Here is a 23711-nt window from a genome sequence, read left to right as displayed (position 1 = left end):
AATCAACAAAAAAAATTGAGAATAACTCAAATTTTTTTCAATAATTTAGAAAATACTGTAATTATGCTTAATAAGATGAGCACAGGCCATTGATAATAACTCCAATCATCTTTTCCGCTGAACCAGCTGGCACCCATAATAAATTGATGTTAATGAGTTCTTTAATTAAGAGAGTTGGACAGTGAAGACTTTGCTATTGGAAGCTGAACAGCTGATCCGGCCTGTATAAATAACTAAATAGCTTCCATAACCGTACTCTCACCCATCTTCGCGCCTTTTCCTATCTAAAGTAATCCATTCCACACCACCGAGCCGATCTCCCGAAATCCCTCGTCTCGACCCGATAAAAACCCTAGCTTTAGATCCCTGAAACCCTAATCCCTCTTCTTCTCCTCTCTTCCCTGCTCTCCTCTCTTTGATGGCGGGAGCAGGAGGAGGAGGGGCTCCCGGAGCGATGGCGGCTTCGGTAGTCCCGACGGAGGACACCATCGATGCCCTAATGAGCTACCTCGTTGCTCCTCTCCTCCCCTTGAGGATCTCTTTGCAGGAGGCCCCTACCGACGATCAGCAGGAGGCTGTGGCAAGACAGGTATGATCTCTCTGGATTTTTTTTGGTTAAAATTTTGGATTCTGAGCGTTTGAGGCTTGGTGGGAAATCAGGTCATTTACAGTGGGAGGGAGGACGCTATACGGTTTTGATTACGAAATAAAGCTTTTAATCTGTCTTTTCTTTCTTAATTATTTCCAAAGTTTCGATTCTGGACATGATGAAACTAAAAAGAGAGTCCGTTGTGGTAATGGGAGCGCATTAGAGAAGTTGGCTTCCCAAGTTTTTGTAGCTTGTTGGTGTATTTGGCAGGGGAAAGCAGTTTGAGAAGGTTTTAGATAAATGGTAAAAGAGTTGAGGACGCTATCGCCAATTAGTGTAGCATATTGCCAATTAATGTAGCATCTTTCTAATTTTTGTGGCAGGGGTTGAGAAAGGGGTTCTGGGGTTGGATGGATACATCTAGCTTTTATGTATATTTACATATTTTGAATTGGTCTTTTTGTTTCCTGTATGGGATAAGTTGTGGTTCCTGCAATTGGAGTAGCAGAAATTAATAAAGGAGATGACTGATTTATATTTAATTATTGGATCAAAATGCAGTTATGAACTTTCTATTGCCTTCCTGAAACATAATATGGAAAAAAATCTTAAAATGACATATGAGGCACAAGATAATGAAAAGTTCTTATATCAACTGCCTTTGATTGGGAATGTGCAACGCCAATCTGAGATTGCATTGATAGTGTTCACCTTAGCATGCATTTGTCCAACAATCTTCTCGGAGTAAAAGCTTTCAACCACTAGTAACCTCACTTTCAACGGCCAGCAAGCTCACATATTGTCCTCTTCTCTGGTGTTTTGGCTAATTATCTGGACCAAAACATTCTAGTCAGTTGAATAATGTTAAATGAGAACTGTTACATTCTTTTTTTGGTTTAGTGTAGGTTGATTATAGCCTGACAACAGTATGACCTGAATACTTTTACTCTGAACCAGGGGCGGTCCAATACATTTGGAGGCCTAAGGCGAATTCACTAAGAGAGGCCTTTTTAAAAAATAATAATATTTTTTTAATAAATATAAAATATTTTAAAATTTTATTTAAAAATAATTCGTCTAGCTTTTTGAGATGCAAAATTACTAATCAAACTTTTTTACTCAAGATTCATTAAAATACTATTTTCAATCGATAATATAGCTAATCCATTTAATCTTTCTTGCGACATAGTTGACCATAAATAAGATTTTATCAACTTTAATTTTGAAAAACTTCTTTCGGCAGAAGCAACTGTTATAGGTATTGTTAACAATATCCTGTAAGCAATGCATGCATTTGGAAAAGAATCTATTTTTTTTAAAAAACTTAAAATATCAATAGGGGTACTAGTTTCTATTTGTAAAACTTCTTTTAAAATTTTTAACTCTAAAAACAAATCAAGACCATCAATATCAGAATTTTCACCATGCTTTAAAAAGTTTTCAAGATTAAGACAATACTTTTTCAACTCCTCTTCATTCAAAGATTTAAACTTTCTAAAATTAAACAAAAAACTAAAAATATCTTCATATATGGTGAATTGTTCAAACCTATTTTGAATTGAAGAAATAGCTTGATCTGCTATATATAAAATGTCATCAATTCTAAAAGATTCTTCGGCTGATCTTTCTATCTCATCATCACTATTTTCATCAAATTGTTTTTTCCTACAGATCACACGTTTTTCACGAAATGTAGGTTCTATTTTCATTTCAATTGCAGTTTCTTTAGATGAAATCAAAGCAGTCATGAATCCATTTTTTCTATAATTTTTCAAATAAGAAAGATCTTTTAGTTGATTTATAGCAACATCAATATGCATGTCTTCAGATTGTAAGTTTTTACTAACTGAATTAACAGCAAACAATATATCATACCAAATATTCATGCCTAATAAGAATTCAAAATTTTCAATCTCATATGTAGCTAAACATATGGCTTCACTCTTTGTTTTAGGATCTTCACTAGTTTCTGCTAATTGAATTAAGGCATCTCTTATTTTAGGAGCTTGGTTTTTAATTGCTTTGACACTTTCAATACGACTTTCCCAACGCGTTTGTGACAAGGGTTTAAGAGTTAATGTGGATACATTATTTTGTAAAATTTTTCATCGTTTTGTAGAAGAAGAAAATAAGGTATAAATTCGTTGTATCACTCCAAAAAAAGATATAGCCTTAGGACATGAGTTAGCGGTATCACATAATACTAAATTTAAGTTATGACATCCACATGGTGTGTAAAACGCTCTAGGATTTAAATCTAATAATCTTCTTTATACACCTTGATGTTTTTCTTTCATATTAAACCCATTGTCATACCCTTGTCCTCTTATATCATTAACTTCAAGTTTATGTTTTTCTAGTATATTTATAAGTTCACTAAAAAGACCTTTTCCAGATGTATCATCTACTTCTAAAAATTCTAAAAAATATTCTTCTACTTTTACTGGACTTGTTGTAGTATCTACACATCTTAAAACTAGAGTCATTTGTTCTTGATGGCTTGCATCAGGAGTGCAATCAAGTATTACAGAAAAGTATTTTACTTCTTTAATCTTTTTAATTATTATAGTTTTAATTTCAGATGCTAACATTTGAATTAATTCATTTTGAATCTTATGACCTAAATAATGATTGTGAATCTCACCTTGTTGAATACGTCGAACATGCTCTTGCATTATTGGATCAAATTCTGCAATTGTTTCAATAAAACTTAAAAAATTTTCATTATTGCTTTGCTATATCTTTTCATTCTTTCCCCGAAATGCTAAATTATTTTTTGCAAGATTTTTCACAACAGCAATAATTCTCAATAGTACTTTTTTCCAATGGTCCTTCTCTTGGTTTATTTGTTCTTGGAGACTTTTATCAATTGTCTTGTATTCCAACAATCTTACTTCTAAATCAATCCATTTATTCATGCTAGTAATATGTTCATTAGTTGTTTCATAATTTTTGAGCTTAATACCTAGATTTTTCCAGTCCCTATATCCTTCATTGACTAAATGAGTCGTGCTATATGTTGAATCAAATAATTTACAACAAAAACAATATACTCTATCTAAATCCTTCGAATACACTAACCATTTTCTATCATATTTTTCACCATTAGGTAACTTACGAATGTAATGTATAGTAGAAAAGTATCTATTATTTTCATCCCTAGGAAAGTAAAGATCATAGTCTCTAATTGGACCTCTTTCCACTAATAGATCTCTCAACTTTGTATCAATATTTTTCCATTGACCAGGATCATATATATTTGTAGGATTAGAACTAGTTTCATTAAACTATATACTATCCTTATTTATCCTATCTCCATCTAATTTTTCATTGTGTTCTTCATTAGAGATTGGTTCATTAGATGTTTGAATACTATTATGAATCTGATTGTCAATCTCATTTTGTTTCGTTCTTTTTATGTCATCTTCAAACTCTATTTCATTCTGAGATGAACTTGATGTAGTATTTTGTTTATTTGTAACAATAAATCTATCTAAAGTACCTTTTTGAGATTGAATAAGTTTTTCGATTTTTTTTTCTTTTTGAGTTTTTCATATCCACATTCAAATTTTATTAGACATTTGAATTTAAAAATAATATTATCAAACAAAACAATTAAGACAATCACTACAAACAAATTAAAATATAACAGAGTTAAAAATGATAAAACCCGAAATGTCAACAGAAGCAGTGTCGGACGGCCTGGATTCGACGACGAACTCAAGTCCCGACAAGCGGTGCCAAGCTCAATGGCGAGAAGTGGTGCCGGAGCTACTGTCAATTTAATGGGGACCCTAAACATGAAAAGCTACTGTCAATTTTAAAGCAATAGACAATAAAATATGCATAAAAGAGGAAAAAGATGAATAATCGAAAAGTAATTTTTTTTTTCTTTTTTCCCCCTCCCCCTCTTGCAAGGATCTTTCTTTTAATAGTAAGAGTTCTCAGATGACACAGTGACACTACTCAGGGGCGGCCCAAGGGTGTTATTTGTCTCTAAAAAGGCCAAGGTATATCAATGGAAATGTCTTGAAACAACTAATTCAGCTTTTGTATAGGAATTGACCTTAAATGCTTTATTTTATAGGCTACTAAAGACTAAAGAGTAAAGAGCTCCAAGGGCGTGTAGGAAAACTGAGACAGATGTATGGTTTTGGGATCAGATCATTGGATGATTTAGCAGGTGAACTAGATGAAAATTCTCAATCAACTTTTGGAAAACTGCATTCACAAGTCATTACATATTTACATCGTATATTCCATTCTTTCAAATAGGTGCTCCAGGAATTTTCACTGACAGGGAATTTAGGGAAAGAAGGGAAATATGTTAAAACTTTATATTATTCAATCACCCAATAACCTGCAATATGATTATGAGTATATAATAACAAAAATAAGTAAGTAATAACTAGTTAACTACCATTACCCAATAACCCATTACCCAAGTAAGTGGTAACCCAACAAACAAACAGAACACTGAACACCCTAAAGGCTAAAGGGCCTAAACCCGTTCTCGGAAGGCGGAAGCTCACCTCCGGGCTCCGGCGACGGCGGCGAGGACGGAGGGCTGGGTCGAGAAGGAGAAGAGACGGGCAAAGGACCGAGGATAGAACTCAGAAGTCGGAAGAATCGAGCCGAGGACGGCGAACAAGCGAAGGACGGAACTCGGAAGTCGGAGTCTCGGAAGTCGGAAGAACCGAGCTGAGGACGGCGAACGAGCAAAGGACGGAACTCGGAAGTCGGAACTGGGAGAGTCGGAGTCTCGGAAGTCGGAACTCGGAAGAACCGAAGATTGAATCAACTAGGGCTGGGGATTAGGGAAGGAAGAACGGAAGATTGAAGAAGAGTTTAGAAGGAGAACTGGAGAAGGACTCTCTCTGGTTATCTACTTACCTGGGATTCTGCCAAGACTGCGATTCTGGTGACTACGGCCGGCGGATGGAGAAGACGGGCTATGGAGGAATGAGGATCGTAGGGGCATAGGGCCCTCCATAGGCCATAGCCCCGCTGTCCATTGCCCGTTGGGCGTTGCCGCGTTGGCTTAGCAGGCAGGCAGCTAAGGCTCGTAGCTTCCTTCCGTGACTCTTCCGACTTCTTTTTCGGCGGCGAATGGCGATCCCAATCCCAAAATCGCGATGCCCTAGCAGGAGAGTGGAAGGCCCGAGGCCTTCCTTGAGGCCGAGGCCTTAGGCGACCGCCTCGGTCGCCTAGGGCTTGGGCCGCCCCTGCTCTGAACGTAGATTGTTTGCCACTAGTTGGTTTGGAATTAATTGGTAAGGCTGTTAGCTGCATGCACATGTATCTAAGCATGCATATGTACTCATATACACACATCATATACACATGCTTACCCACTTCCATATAAATATACTCATAGATACATGAATACATACAAATGTAGGCTAAGGTTTAAAGTTTTGGCTGAAAACCATCCGTTTCAGCTAAAGCCTAAAACAGATTGGTTTTCAGTGATACCAATCTGAAACTAAACAAAATTTCTGGTTTTGGTAAATTTCAGCCAGTTTCAATTGGTTTCTGCAGTTTTGGCTGAAACAGACAAAAACTATTGTTTTTGTTTTCTTATTTGACAGATAAATACATTTATTGTTTTGTAATATTCATCAATGTAATCCAATCATACATCTATGTCTCTATGGTCTTAGCTGTGTTATTTCCATCTAAGCTTTGTTATTATGGTGGGTAACATGCAAAGTTTGAAAAGTTAGTTTCCATTCAGTTCAAGCTGTCTTTTTGGAGTTTCAATTTCAGTAATTTTGGTTGTTTGGAAGTTTTGCCCTAAGCATTGGGGTTTTGATCAACAAAAGAAAAAAATCAAAAAAGTTTGAAAAAGTTGAAAAAAAAATAAAAGAATCTAAGAAAAGTTAATACACAACTTTTCAGAGTATTTTGTGTTATTTAAGTTTTTTATTTGTGTCATTTTGACAATTTTAGGCTGAATCTAACATTTTATATAGGTTCAAGTATATCAATATTTCTTACTGCAAACAAATATAGATTATTTGCCTTTTGAACTTCAATTATTCGTTTTTTTTCTATTTAGCAATTTTGAAGCTTTTTTGGGCCTAGTGCATTCAAATCAAATCTAATGAGTTTGGACATTTCTTTTTCATATTTTTTGGATTAAATTGTTATTTGATCAAATGCATGTAGTTGTAGAAGGCTATACTTATTTTATATAAAAAAGGGTGTTATTCTTGTGACATGCTTTGTGTTTAGTTGTTCATAGTAGTCTTTGTAAACTACTGGAGTTTTGAGTTCTAGCTCAAAGGTTATGTTTATTATCAATTACCTCTTTTAACTCAAAAAAGAGAAAGAAAAATCATTGAAGACCGACACCAAATAGCTTTTATACTTAGACAAACTAAGAAATGACCTCAATATGATAGCAAATACCAAAATAAAACTTCAAAGGGCACTATATATCTAGTTTTGGTTAGTTTCGGCCAAAACTAGCTAAAACCACTTAACAATAGTTTGAAACTGATCAATTGCATTTGAAACTAATTGAAATTGATGAAATTGATTGAATCCCAGTATCGTGGATTAGTTTGGGTTCTCTTGGCCAAAACAGTTTGGTTTGAATGAATTAAAACTTTGGTTATAAGCAACTGCAACATGTACGACTAAAGATGCATATGCATATCTTGGAGCATTTACTATCTTGGAGAGAATCTTGGGGCATGACTATTGTTATGCCCAATCATGGAATGCCGTACCGGCCGGTACGGGCCGGTACGTACCGGTCCGGTCCTAAACCGGTACCGGAACGGCAAAAAAACCGGTATTTTCTCCGGCCGGTTCGCACCGGTACGATTTTTTTTTTTAAGAACCACAGCGCCGCGTGCTGTGGTTTTTGAAACCACCGCGTACCGTACCGGTACCGGCCGGTACGTACCGGACCGGACCGGTACCGTACCGGTACGCCGACTGGTACCGGTACGGCAGACCTTGTGCCCAATATTTTCCACTTGTCTTCTTTTGGCTATTAAAAGTGCACTAATCACCCCTCTTCCACCTGGATAGTGATAGCAACTTTGTTGCATAAAGATAGACATACATATAGATACATAATTACATATGACATGCATAGACATGCGTGCATGCCCATCTCATATGTATGTACTCCTCTCAATTCTAAAATTGATAATAGGGCATCCAAATTAAAGATCCACACTCTTGATCATGATTTATACCATTTAAAATATGTAGAAATCAAAAATCATATCTTTTGGTGGTCTCGAATCCACGTATCATGTGGACATAGAAATAGATGGTTTGTATTTTGTTAATGTGCTAAAAAATACATGATAAAATAAGCATATACATACACACACACATATATATACGTATATATATATATATACACACATACACACACACACATATATACATATATTTATACACATGCACACACACACATATATACATATACACACACGAGATAAACATGCTTTCCTCTCAAGAGGAGAGGGTATCTACTTTTGATATCAAAAATCAATAATGGAGCATCTAAATTGAATATCCACACCATTCGCATAATCTATACCACTGAAAGCACCAAGAAATTAAAATCACATATTTTGGTGGTCTCTAATCTGTGTATTATTGGGACACAAAGATGAGCGGTTCTATTATGCTAGTATGCTAAAATATATGATAAAGCATTTATATTGAGAATTCACCTTTTTTTATCATGATCTACACATACTACAACATGTTGAAATAGATTTTGAAGTTTAGATCATTAGTAAAATATGATCTCATTATCATTTTAACTATTCATTTTTGCTCACTTGATCTATAGGTTAGAGACCATCAAAACGCATGGTTTTTGATTTTTAGGCATTTTTGGTGGTATCAATCATGATCAATAAATACCCTCTTCTCTTAAGAAGACAATAGTCTATATAAACAAACACATACACATATATATGTATGTATGTATATGTGTGTGTTTGTATGTATGTACTATGTGTGCATGCATATATAAATGTATATTTGTACATAAATACATAGAGGAAGAAGAAAGCTAGAATACCATCATTAATAAGAAATCACATGTTTTGGTGGTCTATAATCTATGTATCATGTGGACACAAATATTGACGGTTTCCATTTCTAAAATATATGATAAAACATTCATATTGAGAATTCACCTTTTTGATCATGATCTACACATATTAAAACATGTTGAGAATTAATAGGTTTTAATGTTTGGATGATTACTAAAATATGATCTCATTATCATTTTAAGTTTTTAACTATTCACTTTTGCTCACTTGATGCATAGGTTAAAGACCATCAAAACTAAGGTCTGCCGAACTGGTACTAGGATCTGTACCGAACGGCAGACGGTTCGGTACATTATCGGTTTGGTAACATACCGACACATGGTACGGTAGGGCGTGCCCGTAATTAACACACCCATTTTTTGGAGTATTTCAAGTTGAGGGAATGAGATATTACTTTTTTTGAATTTTTTCAATAATTTTAAGTCTAATTTGATGTTTTCTTGATTTTTTTTATGTTTTTTGATATTTTTTGTTTTTTTTGATATTTTTATAATTCTGGTTTAACCTAAATGATGCATTTGATTGTTTTAACATGATATAAATTATAAAATGATTAGTGAGATGTTGCATGCTACAAGGATCAATATGAAATATCCTCAAATCAAGTAGTAAGGTAAAAATTATAAAATAATACAATCAATTACATACATTTAAAGTACAACATACATACCGATTTCTAAAATCGGGTCGAGTGGCGATGTCTCTCGTAGATATCCGGATCATTAGCATCATCCGGAGGCACATCAGCCCACTCCTCTAACCAAGCAGCGTTGTAGTCTTATATGTTCATCCTATAAAGAACGCGCTCCGAATTATAAGCAATCTCGGATCTCTAGCTGAAGCTCTGGCTGATAAACTAGCTGATAAAATGACTGTAAAGAGGCCCATCTGAATAAATCGACAGCAAAATCCGATCTGTAAGATGCTTCGGGCTGCATAGGATAGTAATCACCGAGAAATGCTTCAGACGTGTCATATCCATTTACATATCCGTATGGGTCATAGGTTGTCTGTGGATACGGATAATATGATTAGTATACAACTCAGAACTTGATATGTCTAAAGATCTTACTTCATATGTGAGGTCATCTACAGCTGCATCGTGTCCTTTTAAATGACCTCGAGGAGTCTGTTTTCTATATGCAATCGAATTCTAGCGGGCTCCACCAGATCATGCACTATGGTCCCTATCCTATGTAGCATGCATAAATCAGAACTCACCGATGAATCAAAGACTACCTTGCGACCGTGTCTCGTAAGCAGTGGTCTCATGTCCTTCACTCCTCTGGCCAATAGATCCATAACCACCAGAACTGCTACTTCTGATCTCTGAATCTGAGTGAACCGACTCCTCCTCAACACTCTCTATTGGAGCTGCAAATGCCTTTTGTTTTTCTTTTTTGGTGTGCTGGGCAGTTTTCTTCTTATTCTTTGTGCCACTTATTACCTGCTTACCTTCGTGCCCCTTTCTACCTGGCTATGTTGAGAGGATATATGTCGTCCTCCTGACCGAGTCGACCGAGTAGTGTAGTGGCCTCGTCTAAGCATCTCTCGTTCATATTTCTAAGAGGATGTCTTGGATAAAGAGTTATGTTGTGACCGGTTACCAAATGGTTGTGGCTGATCAACTAGAAGGATACGTGGAATATTGCTCTCTGCCCATTGCCCTGCATCGACTCTAGCCTCGCTGGCTGGTCGTGGAGGCGATCCTCGCTTATCAAGCTCTGGCTCCTATTGCTGGCCTACAAGTCATCCGATTATAGGATCATTCTCATCATCAACAAAAGCACTATAGATTAGATTTATGTACTTTAGCTCCACTTCCTCCTAAATGTACTTCCTCAACTATATCAGTTTATTAATTCTTTAAAAATAGCAAAATTAATGTACGATGAAGATATTTTTTTTACATCAGAAAATATATTTGATTTATCTTGTACATAATACTAATTTTTCATATTTTTTATTTGCTTTACATTATTAATAATTTTTAAATTTAAAAATATATTTAAATATCCTAAATTCAGAAAAATATGTTTTCTACTTCAGAAATTACTTCTGAATTATGTAATATGTACTACTAATTTTTTGTGCCTTTTGATATTATTTATATATTTTAATTATTTTTCAAATTTACAAATAATTTTTAAATATTATTATTTCAAAAAATTGATTTCAGCTCAAATTCATGTAGATCTCAACAATAGATGCTACATAGATTTTTCTAGATCTTTGGGCATGCATCAAAAGCTACTTATTTTTTAATTTTTTTAAAATTTAGATCTAAGTCACTATGCACATGATCGCATCAAAACTTGAATGAATTGATATCAAATTTTGCTAGAGAGTAGCTTGCATGCCTCTAAATATGCTTCTGATTTACATTTTTTTAATTTTACTTTTTTAAATATTTTTTTATTTTTTAATCCAAAAATATATTTTTAATTTTTAAAAATGATATATAATCGGAAAATTAAAAAATTTGTAAGTCATCGTGTATATCATCTATAGATCTATAATAATCAAATCAATCCCAAATCAAGAATTTTGGCATGATCTTCCCTTATTTTGCAATTTTTGAGCTATTTTTTCAAGCTCCCAAAAAATGAGGAAATAAGATAGGAGAGAGGAAGCACACCTTATTTAGGCTTGGATCTTTTTTTTGAAGTGCTGAATCGGTGTGATTTTTGACTCGGTGGAAAGGGGAAAAGGCTGAATGGTGACCGCCTCTTACAAATATTGTTGGAAAAGCCTTCTCGGGCCTTTCCAACAATATTTTAACACTAGACAAAGACGAAGGGAGGGGCTCGGTTTAGAACCGGGTCGAGGCAGCACACCAACAATTTTGCTCCTACTTAATTCTATGATTTGCACACATCTCTTTTTTATGCCACATTGTCAACACTTGGATCATTTTTGGTGGGTTTGTGTGCTTTGAATGGGAATTGTTTCCCACGCGGATGGGCTAGTTCCCACTATCTGGTAGTTTCTAAGTAATGAACTATAAACATTTTAAGTAATATCAGATTCTTATAAAAGAGTTAAAACTTAAAACAATACCTATAGGAGGGGTTGGGTATCATTTTGTGCAGCTAAACATAAGGAATAGAAAGACTAGCATTTTTTTTTTAAAAAAAACTCAACCCCGGTACTACTGATGCCTATTTATGCTGTTCGTGCCCCTTCTCACATCTCCTCCCTTCCACACCCTCTCTTCTTCTTGCTACAATTTATTGCAAACGATGCCGATGACAAAGTTGCATCCAAACAACTCTAAGCATCAAGCTCTCTCTCTCTCTCTCTCTCTCTCTCTCTCTCTCTCTCTCTCTCTCTCTCTCTCTCTCTCTCTGTTTTTCCCCTCCCCTACCCACACAGTCACACACTACACACAACAAAAAAAGCAGCCATGATTGAGGGTTTCATGCTTCTCATTTTAGAAGTTCTATAATATGTCTTAGACTTTACTCCTATCATGTACCGTGTTGTGCCATCTTTGTTTTGTCAGGTTTTGCTCCATGGAGGGGGGGCAGGAGGCTTCCTTCGTTTCTATCATCTAGTTGGAAAAAAGCCTGAATGGTGTTTCATTGTCATCTTTCTCAAAAATATTAAAGTTTCTTTCTCTTAGTTTTTGGCATATTGTAGATCTTACATAATCGGTTTTCTCTTATTAGCATTGGATCTAGAATCCTGGATTTTTGTTTCAATTATGCTGCTTCTACTTATTTTAGTTTGCCTTCATTTTAGTTCTGTTTCTATACCTTAGTTATATAAAAGGAATCTGGTTTCAATTTGAATTCTAATACTAGAATATGGAACCAAATGGCGAGGTATCCTTCTAGCTGAAAGTTTTCAAAACATTCATTCAGGGGGAAAAGTGGAAGTTGGCTACTAAGTTCAACTTAGCCTTCTGTTTGGCATTTTTAACATTGCCACCTCAAAGCAAAAAATTGTTGATAAGATTCTAAGATAAGATTGCATTTCCAGTTCTTGATTTGATCAATACAAAGCCATGATAAACAGCTGAATAGTTATATTATTCTTTGGGTCCTTTATGTTTTAATTCCTCTAGGTTCTACAGTTTTCACAGTCAATGGAACAACATTTTTAAATCTGTAACTAGTAAAATGGTAAGACTATTCCTGAAGTATCATCCTAATGTCTCTAATCAGGGGTTTGTAAAAGGCTTCTATGTTCATTAAACTCTAATCATGTTTTGGCCTGTTCCAAAGCTTGTTCGTGTGGCAAATGGTGATTACAATAAAAAGGAGCAGCAAAATATGTAGTTCAATAATATATAAAAGGGATAAATCCTAAACATATACTTCTGCAAATATGGCTTATTGCCTGCACATTTAGCCTTTAAAAATTGCTACTCACATATATCCCCTCATTTGTTATTGATAGCATTAATCAGTGTTTGTTCTAAGTGTAAAATAACAAAAGTATTCTTTTGCATTAATATTCGTTAAAAAATTTAACCTTTAATTTGTATTGCAGAGAGCCGTATTTTCACATATGCAAAACGGTAATATAATCATTTTGTACTTAAAACAACTGCTATGTAACACTGTCGGCCAAAAACTTAACAGGAGGTGCACTGTCACTGCTTTGGCTGGTTTCTCCGATTTTACCCAAATATCAAGTTTCTCCCCCAACTAACTATAAATTTATACATGATTCATTGATTTAAGATTCAATTCATTGGAGCTCTAGCCTTCACCTTCTGTTCAATGCTTAGATTCTAATTAGTATGTAACCATTAATAGTAAGGTCCGCCGTACCGGTACCGGTCGGCGTACCGGTGGCGGCCCGGAGCGGTACGTACCGGACTCGTACCGGTTCCATACCGGTCTCGGTTGAATGGCCAGGTTTTAGGTTCCGGCGATTTTTTCACCGGTACATGGCCGGTACCGACCGGTCTATACCGGTCGGTTCTCCAAAAAAATCAACCCGGTACCGGATTCCACGCTGATCCGGTATCGGTTCAGGGCGGTACCGATACGTACCGGCCTGTACCGGCCAGTATGGCAGACCCTGGTTAATATAGTATATATATATATATACTGCATATGTACGTATGTATGCATGTATCATGTATGTATGTATGTATTTGGAGTTTTGGACACTCAACACCCATGTCCCTTGTCCAGGTAACATTACACCCATCTCCCTATGTCCAGGTGACACTACTGGACGCTCAACACCCATTCCCCATGTCCAGGTGACAGTACTGGAAATGAATTATATTGAGGGATAAAAACTTTTTCTATTTAATAAAGAATGGAGATGTATGTGCTGCTGCATGCTTGCAGGCAGGTCAGCAAGCTTGAGTATGTGAAGCGTTTGCATAGTTCAAGCCTAATAACATATGTGGGTCAGTATTTTTCATCAGATTTTGCTTAATTTATATTACCATTTCTCAGAATTATGTGTGTTCCCAGTGATTTGTGAGGTTAATTATGAACAATATATTACTGAAAACAAATAACACTATGATTAATGTCACACTTTTGGCTAATTGTCTAAACTCATTTTGGACCTAAACGATCCTAGAGCTTTGTACAGGAAATAGTAAATTTTTGATGTGCTACACTTATATGGACACAACTGTCTTGGGCATCTGAAGTTCATGTTAATATTAGGAGCTGCACTTTTTTGGTTTTGGTTCTGGGTTTCTCTGAATGGCTTCAAAATGTGTTTTCTTATTTCTTCATATCCTTGGAATTTTATAATGGTTGTTTAATTTGTTATTCTGTGTTCTGCTACTTCAGATTCATGCAGTTGTGCTGCTCTATAATTATTACCACCGGAAGTTGTTCCCACAACTAGAGTTTCTTGCTTTTGAATCTTTCTGCAAAGCTGCTTCTATAGCTATACCAACTTTGTTGACATACTTGAAATACATGCATAAATATGATGATGGATCAGGAGATCTCCACAAACAGATGTCAATCACAGAGAAAAAGATCATGGATGCCTGTAATATTTCTGAGGCATTAGATGCATCAAATAATGCTCCAAACATGGAGGGTTGGCCAATTTCCAAAGTTGCTGTTTTTTTAATCAATCATACGAAAGAAAGATGTTTGCTTCAGTTTGGATCCTTAACTCAAGGGGTCTGGTCATTGCTGGAGCAAGAACTTGTAGAACCTATTGATAATCAGGGAGGTGGCACCCAAATGAACAAGAATGAATCAAAAAACAAAAGGATTGCAAGTGGGTGTTCAGATGGATCTTCTGAAAATGATTATGTGCTTCAGCAACTTGCATTTTCTATCCTGGAGCAAAAAGCAGGTGACCTTAGCTTCACCTGTCACCACCTTTTTTTTTTTGGCTAAAATGTCACCACCTTTATCCCTTGTGTTTATTGTGTTTAGTTGTGCCTAAGAGTTAAAAATCCTATCCAGCAACTAAACTTGGATAAAATTTCACTTCCTCTTATTTCATCCTCTTATTATTTAGCTTGAGAAGTTCATGACTCATTAAATGATAGTGGATGACCACTAGAATACAAATAATGAAAAGAGTGGGTTGCATATTGTCTTTAATATTTATTTCCTATTATCTAAAGAAACAAGAAAAGAAAAAGGCCAGAGAGCTCCTGTGGATCATGGTTCAAATGAAGCTTTATGGTGATAGATTGGTGCTTGATTTTGTTTCATTGGAGTTGTTTCCGTTGTTCTTTCAATGACTCTATAATTTGAAGGGGTTTATTTTTAGATACAATTGATGTCAATTTTTCTTACTCTTTGTTTTTTTTCTATCCCTTTTTAGTCTCCTTAATAACAATTTTCTATTTAGGATTGACATTGGCCACACAGTTAGAATATGATGCCCTCCAGGCTCCAACTAAAGTTCGTCAAGCCGGTATCAGAGGAGGTATCGGCCGGCAACCGATTCGGCATGGTATTGGTTCCATACCATGCAATTCCAGGGCATAGGGAGAGACAAAGGGGGAGTGGGAGAGGGAGAAAAGGAGAGAGGAAGAGAGAGAGGGGGAGGGAGAGGGAGAGGAAAGGAGGAAAGGGGAGGGTGAGGAAAATTCTAACCCGTTCAAATGAAGCTTTATGGTGATAGATTGGTGCTTGATTTTGTTTCGTTGGAGTTGTTTCTGTTGTTCTTTCAATGACTCTATAATTTGAAAGGGTTTATTTTCAGATACAATTGATGTCAATTTTTCTTACTCTTAGTTTTTTCTATCCCTTTTTAGTCTCCTTAATAACAATTTTTTATTTAGGATTGACATTGGCTACACAGTTAGAATATGATGCCCTCCAGGCTCCAACTAAAGTTCGTCGAGTCGGTACCAGAGGAGGTATCGGCTGGCAACCGATTCGGCACGGTATTGGTTGCATACCATGCAGTTCCGAGGCATATCGACATAGGGAGAGCCGAAGAGGGAGTGGGAGAGGGAGAAAAGGAGAGAGGAAGAGAGGGAGTGGGAGGGAGAGGAAGAGGAAAGGAGGAAAGGGGAGGGTGAGGAAAATCCTACCCCATTCAAATGAAGCTTTATGGTGATAGATTGGTGCTTGATTTTGTTTCATTGGAGTTGTTTCCGTTGTTCTTTCAATGACTATAATTTGAAGGGGTTTATTTTTAGATACAACTGATGTCAATTTTTCTTACTCTTAGGTTTTTCTATCTCTTTTTAGTCTCCTTAATAACAATTTTCTTATTTAGGATTGATATTGGCCACACAGTTAGAATATGATGCCCTCCAGGCTCCAACTAAAGTTCATCGAGCCGATACCAGAGGAGGTATCAGCCGGCAACCGATTCGGCATAGTATTGGTTCCATACCATGCTGTTCCAGGGCATATCGACATAAGGAGAGCCGAAGAGGGAGTGGGAGAGGGAGAAAAGGGGAGAGGAAGAGAGAGGGGGAGGGAGAGGGAGAAAAGGGGAGAGGGGAGGGTGAGGAAAATCCTAATCCATTAAATGAAGCTTTATGGTGATAGATTGGTGCTCGATTTTGTTTCATTGGAGTTGTTTCCGTTGTTCTTTCAATAACTTTATAATTTGAAGGAGTTTATTTTCTGATACAATTGATGTCAATTTTTCTTACTCTTAGTTTTTTCTCTCTCTTTTTAGTCTCCTTAATAACATTTTTTTATTTAGAATTGACGTTGGCCACACAGTTAGAATATGATGCCCTCCAGGCTCCAACTAAAGTTCGTCGAGCCGATACCAGAGGAGGTATTGGCCGGCAACTGATTCGGCACGGTATTGGTTCCATACCACGCAATTCCAGGGCATATCAACATAGGGAGAGCCGAAGAGGGAGTGGGAGAGGGAGAAAAGAAGAGAGGAAGAGGGAGAGGGGGAGGGAGAGGAAAGGAGGAAAGGGAGGGAGGGTGAGGAAAATCCTAACCCAACCCCGAGAGAGAGAAAGAGAGAGAGAGAGAGAGAGAGAGGAAGTGAGGGAGAAAGGGGGAGAGCAAGGGAAACCCTAACCCTAATCCAACCTCGAGAGAGGGAGGAAGGGAGAGGGAGACGGTGGGAGGGACTTACCATAATGCGAGCGACAAAGGGCCGGGGGGGGGGGGGGGGGGGGGCATCACAAGCAGCTAGAGGGGGGTTGTTCGTGAGTGCAGGGGTGTGTGGAATCGAGTCGTGTGCAGGGTCCATGGTGGTTTAATAGCATGAGAGAGGTTTATTTAACTAAACCAATTTAATAACCAGAACCGCAATAGTCCCAGATCATTTCGGTTTGATACGCCCCAGACCAGCCAGTTTGGCACGGTTGGCAAACCTTGCCTCTAGCATTAAGTGGTTATGGGTTTTTTCTATTCCGTAAAAGTGCATCAAGTGTAATAAATGTTGCTTTTGTTGAATAATTGTAGCCAGATATCTTATGGTAATGTGAATAATAATGTTGGTTGATTTCTTTATATTTTGTGTTAGATTGATTAAATAATAAAATGCATTTTTCCATAAGCAATATCCCTGGACACATGTAAGTCATGTTATATGCTGTAATGGGATTGTTTTAGCCTTGTAGTGGAGGAATGTATGAGAACATAATAACAGAAAAAACTCACCTAACTGTAATAGTTCACATTAAGTGATGAAGTCAACAAACCGCATCTGTTTTCATCGACTTGTGAAACATCCTTCTATTGATTGATTCTCATTTCGTTCTTTTTTCTTATATTACTGACATAACTTTGTTAAGTTAATAACACTACAAGAACTCTCTTGTTGGAAACACCTTATTGATATGTGCTACATTACTTACCAGATTACACAACCATTTTTCATCCTTTGTTGGTCATGCTTAAGATATCTTTTATAGTCTTGTTATATTAGTGTTGTTTTTTTAACATCCTATCAAAATTTGAGAATTGCATTATATGGAATTTATGCTCTATGCTTAATAGCTTTGCTAGAACATGTTAAATCGTGTGAAAGAATATACAATTTTACATGGTTTAAGTTTCTATAGTTGTGTCTTTTCAAGTCAACGGCAAACTGTCCTGATAGTGGGAATCATGATACACTTAAAATTGTTCCCCATGATTCTTTTTGATATGTAATCTATATGCAGGACCAGATAATTTAACTTTACTAATTATGGATTTGGTGCACTAGAGATTCAGCCTTTTATTTAGCAAATAACTTCAGTTTTGTTATATTCTTGTTTCTATTCTGTAAACTGAAAAAAAGGTTGATACCTTATGGAACAGGTATTAATCATGCAAATTGTTGTATTCTGGAACATCATTTGGCGTATTCATTAAGTCAAGAGAAGACAACTACTAGGTTATATATAATGAAGTATACAGAAACAGTTAGTGAGGAACTCAGTGAAGTTAATATCAAGGATGTCATTAGCAGGTTTGTTATCCTTGTGAGTAAAGTCTATTTTGGCTGTCTGTAGTTTCATCATCTGGTGGACTTTCCTGTTTAGCATTTGTTACTTAAAATTGGGTATCTTGACATAGGCAATTTGCATGTGCACATGAAGATTAGTAGACTTGCTATTCATGCACGATATTAGAGTAACTGTCATGCATGCACAAGCATCTGAGTTTGACTGCAAGTAAGCTTCTTTTTCTATATTTTTTTATTTCAGTTTGAGAGGCCCTCTAGTCAGGAAGGCTTTCACTCCTGAAGTAACACCTGTTGTTGAGCACTATAATCTCTTGCCATACGTTGACATTTTATCTGATTGGCTGAAAAGGTAGCGACTAATTAGTTATAATTTCATTACTACCATTTGGAATCTAGGCCATTAAGAAGCATGGAATTCCCATGCTGCATCCACTTTTCTCCCAAATGATCAATTGCATTTCTCAGGGAAGCACTTCATGATGGTTCGCTGCATTTGCCAGCGCTGCACGCAGATGTAAACAAGAAATGCCCATTGTTGTCAGACAGAGCATCCATTGTGGAAGATCCTAAAACCGACAATAAATCCGATTGGGATGAGCAAACAGTGGACAAGATGAGCAACACTAAAAATGAAACTATAACAAAGAACACAAATAGCATGTCTTCTAAGAGTGGGTCAATAAGAGCTGCTTGTAGACCAAAAGTCAATGATCACATTTTGTCCGTGGAACCAGACAAATCATCCACAATGGAAGATGAGGTGGTGAGTGAATCTTTTCAGAATGAACAAACTGTGGATGTGTTGAGTCACAAGAGCAGGATAAGAACGGCAGTTACAAACAGTGTAGCAACTGATGGACCAAATATGAGTGGGTCATTCACACTTGTGTGTAGACCTCATAACGAGGCCATTAATTCATCCTTGAATCAGTATCAGCAACCATCGGTTAATGAGGAGGATATGTGGAGGGAAAATGATATTTTATATAGTCCCACCATTAAGAGGAAAAAGAATAATATTCAGGATACCGATGTCACTCTGCATGGCTGTAATGAGAAGGTATGCCATACAATCTATCCTGTTAACATCTCTTCATTTGGAAAATCTGCACATTTTTCATAGTCATCTATTTTATGTACTGCACTATTATGTCAACCCATATGTACATCTAGATTCCAGTTTATCATGTGCTCACGTTGTCCTGGATCAATTTTGTATGGGTAGGACTTGTGTGATTTGTCAGTTTTTCAGAAAACACAGTTGTTAGAACCCATGATCCAAACTAATGGGTTAAAGTTTATCATACTAGGCAAACATATTATTTTGAGTGCTAAATCACATACTTGCAGGCTGCAGTATTGCTTTCAACAGCCCATGGATATTATTCATGAGTTGACAATCTTTGTCATACCTTCTAGAACTGTAATGCATATCGGATGCTTTTTTTTACCGGCCTCCTACATCAAGCATTTTTTTAAAAACTTTGACAGGCAAGTATGGCAGATTCAGCTGAGCCATGCACAACAAAAGGCATATACAGAGAACTCCTGGGCAAACCAGATACAGGCGATTCTGTTCAATGTGGAAAAGCTACCTTTGATCTTCCACTTGTTCCTTTGCAAGTTAATATGGAAAACCAAGATGCATTTCAACTTGTCACATCAAAGAAAGATGATCTGCTACAGGCTTCCTTACTAGTTCTTCAGAAAAGACGGGATGATTTGGTATGCGCCTTCTCTTTGATATCAAAAAAGAATTCTTGCCTCCATTCTGTTGGAACTTGATTGACAAAATGCATTTGATGGTCAGTTGCAATAATTGTTTTGCTATTTTGTAGTGTCAGCAACAGCGCCTCCTTGAAGATGAAATTGCTCGATGTGAAATGAACATCCAAACAATTTTAAGTGGTAAAATTTTTTCTGTGCCGATCATCTATTTAGTTATTTTCACCATTTTTATCTGGAAAGATGCATGCGACGAACACGTTGAAATGCTTGCTTGCTTTTATGTCAAAATACAAAAACTGCCAACCAACTAAAGGCTCAATGATGGGGTCTTCCTTTCATCAGATAACAGTTTCCATATTGTGTCATTAATCAAGTCCTTAGTAAACTCTAATTGTCTTGATTTGTTTCATATCAAATCAGGGATTTATTTTACTGTATTAGAATAAGCTTCATTTATCATAGTGTTAAAAGCATTAAGTGGAAAAATTAAACTAGTAAAAAGCAGCAGTTAGATAGAGCATAACACAGTGTATTGATCTTACAGAAGGAGAAGAGAACTCGAAGCCAAAAGTTGAATCAATACTAGCAGCATGTAATGCTTTATGCTCAAGTCAAATGCATGTGGCTACATCTTTGTGTTCTAAAGGGGGACAAACTCAAAAAATCAAAAGGAAGAGATTGGTGGAGGCAGTTCTCAAGTTACAGAGCTCATGCCAGGCAAGTCATATGATGCTTGGATGGCATATCTTTATCTACCTTCTCTGCCTTCTATTTTGAATGCAAGCTAGCTATTCTAAATTTCTCTTTTCCAGCTAAATATATGCTAAGGAAGCGACTTTGAGAATCTAGAGAACTGTTTAATATGCAGCAAACAGGGATTCTTTTGTTCATATACTTCCTATTTTTCTTGACATGTAGCAAGTGTTTGTCAATACTCAATGCCGAGCTGTCTTTGTTAACAGAGAGCAGACTTAGAAATTTTACATTGCATGCAAAGATCTTAGGTCAATTCTCATTTTTATGTCTATTTCCCAAGAGAACCAAATACAAGTTTTTTTTATGCAGTCAAGATAACTAAATAACTGTGAATAACTAAATGCCATGGATATACGTACCAGCGCATGCTGGCCAGCATGTAAGGTGCTCAGCCAGTAAAGGGCACCTGACATGGGGTCTGCACCACTCGATACCAAGCCAAAAGGGGCTAAGTCCTTTTTTCTCCTCTTTGCATTCGAAGTATACTGGCTGAAGACACTTAAAATACTTACTAAATGCTACTTGAAATCCTTTCCAGTATTACAGAAGATTGTAAGCTTATGGGATCTCATCTATTCTGCAGGAATTGGATGACATATGCTGTGAGAACAGCTGGATATTACCCAGATATAGTGTGCTTCCATCCATTTCAGATGGTAGGATCAATACTTCTTTTTTCTTATTATAGATTATTGCATCAAAAAGTTGATGGTCAGTATGAAGGGACCTACCATATTAAATTATCTCAAGAGGTCTGTTAGATGAAGAGGCATGACTATAATTCGTTATACATATTATTATATCTCCTGAAATCTGCTATGATTTTCTGAGCACAATGAAAAACAAGTGCTGCTTGCAATTCTCTTATTTGTGGGTATGGGATAGAAGGTATCGTTGGATTACTCTACACTGATATGCCCAGGTGATGGACACCCTCCACATCCATTGTGTGTTGTTGTAACGCAATAGCATCCATAATTTTCCTTGTTTAGCCTAGGACTTTTTTTGGGAGATAAAATAACGGCTGCTATACTGGTCGCATTTAACTATTGCAACAGGAAATAATAGACAAATGGGTAAAACAATGGCATTATTTGATTGTCATTAGTCATATAATAAAATATTATTTTTTTGAACTAAGATGGGCATTCAAACAAGTATTGATTTAAATCAAATCAACACCTCCAAGACTGTTACAGTGGCAATAATAGAATTATGTGGCCCTTTTCTTTCTTTCTTTCTTTCTTTTTTGGAGAGAGAGAGAACCATGCGTTCTATAATTATCCACTCCACGTACTTGGAAGTTTTGGGAATGCACACTCGAGATGTCGCAACCTAAAAACTTTAGTTGCAAGGTACGCCATTTCGGTACCAGATCCCATACCTGTATCATTCTATTACAGTATCCGTACTTCTGGTACGGAGGCCAGTTTGGCATACCAGTCTCAGTATGCTCCTCATACCCGCATATCGATTCGATACTGATGGTACGGTATGGTCGGTATATACCGGTACAGACTAGTACTACAAACCTTGCTTGGGTGCTAAGCAGAGGGTGACCATTTTTATATTCCCAATTCACATGATGGTCCTTATCTAAACTATGGATGACATTGTTAATACTTTTGATAGGACAGGTGTGTGAAATCTTATTTAAACATGGTGGCCTTTATTTAAACTGTGGAATAGTCTGTTAGTACTTTTAGCTTCTTTCGCTCAGTTGCTCCCCGAAAGACTTATGTTTGTCTGCACCTCAATGAGGTATTGACAATGCCTTCTGCAGGAAGGTTCCAGGCCAGTGTTGCAGTTAAAGGGATGGACTTTGAATGCACGGTTGATGGTGATTTGATGAGCAATCCTCGTGAAGCACGGGAATCTGCAGCTACCAACATGTTAAGCAAACTTCGCATCATGGCAGGCCAAGCACAGTAATTAGTAGGCCGAAGGGTCTCCTACTCAGCTTCATCTCTATTTGTAAACCTCTGCAGAGCTAGAGAAACGAAGTGTTTTTCTGGTGTTGTAGGTAAAATTCATGCCAAGTGAGGCAGCATTAAAAGAATATTGATTATAGATCATCCAGAAAGCTTGACATATTCATCCAACATCAGTAAACATCCATGTGACATTTCATGATCAACATCTGTTGTATGCCTGACATATCCATGTCTCGGTCTGATGTAATGGCCATGGTTGAGTAAACATGATTTACTTTCTAGCCTTGGAGCAAAATCAAGCAGCGTGGGTAGTTTTATGATTGAGTTGTGAACCGAGCATGTGGTCTCAAGTGGATGAGGTTGATCAACAAAGTAATTGAGGTGCAAAATCATGGTGGTTTTGCTGAGCAAAAGAACCGTCAAATTTGAGCCATGATTGGATATGCGAGCACTGACAGAATATTTGATCAACAAAATTAATACCAACATAGTCAGGATGATCAAACTAGGAAAATAGATAAGCACACCTTTGAAGGTTTGCGTTACAGTCACGATCATGATCGGGGAAAAATTATCTGATTCGCGGCAATCAGAGGTTTAAAAGTACCATGATTTGTTCATGTCTTTTTTTTTAAAGGATGCACTCTTTCAAACAACGAGCGTCCTGCTATCACCAATCTCTTCTTTCAGCTAAGTCCACAACAAAATCATCGTCTTTTCCATCTCCGAGGTTATATGCACCCAGAAATGAGCCCTGGACTGGAATCAGGGGATGGC

At 36.7% G+C, this 23711-nt stretch overlaps 1 protein-coding gene across 5 annotated transcripts; it reads left to right on the top strand.

Moving 5' to 3' along the window:
* The first annotated feature begins 254 nt into the window (after window positions 1-254).
* On the top strand, window positions 255-23233 carry LOC103707769 (uncharacterized). 5 transcript variants are annotated; one of them, XM_039128255.2, is made up of 11 exons: window positions 469-589; window positions 12188-12258; window positions 14454-14976; window positions 18369-18519; window positions 18758-18865; window positions 18982-19576; window positions 20008-20241; window positions 20355-20424; window positions 20789-20961; window positions 21584-21656; window positions 22784-23233. In XM_039128255.2, exons 2-11 carry the CDS (start codon window positions 12256-12258, stop codon window positions 22930-22932), a joined length of 2079 nt encoding a protein of 692 aa, XP_038984183.2. In that variant the 5' UTR covers window positions 469-589; window positions 12188-12255; the 3' UTR covers window positions 22933-23233. The 5 variants fall into 5 exon arrangements, with proteins under 5 accessions (XP_008790624.3, XP_088563086.1, XP_008790625.3 ...); XM_008792402.4 differs by lacking the exon at window positions 12188-12258 and having other exon boundaries at window positions 255-589; XM_088706960.1 differs by lacking the exon at window positions 12188-12258 and having other exon boundaries at window positions 261-589; window positions 14611-14976.
* Window positions 23234-23711: the final 478 nt, after the last annotated feature.

This window comes from Phoenix dactylifera, chromosome 11, assembly GCF_051530095.1.
Source record: "Phoenix dactylifera cultivar Ajwa chromosome 11, Ajwa_hap1_PhDact_Kaust_v1.1, whole genome shotgun sequence".
Classification (NCBI taxonomy): Eukaryota; Viridiplantae; Streptophyta; class Magnoliopsida; order Arecales; family Arecaceae; genus Phoenix; species Phoenix dactylifera.
Note: the sequence above shows the minus strand (reverse complement) of the source record. Positions and strands in the feature narration are given on the sequence as shown.

Bases quoted from the DNA above. Each gene is read 5' to 3' on its own strand.
- LOC103707769 (XM_008792402.4), top strand. From the start codon at position 419: ATGGCGGGAGCAGGAGGAGGAGGGGCTCCCGGAGCGATGGCGGCTTCG. The intron at 590-14,453 runs GTATGATCTCTC...CTGCTACTTCAG, and splicing joins AGGAGGCTGTGGCAAGACAG to ATTCATGCAGTTGTGCTGCT. The intron at 21,657-22,783 runs GTAGGATCAATA...TGCCTTCTGCAG, and splicing joins GCTTCCATCCATTTCAGATG to GAAGGTTCCAGGCCAGTGTT.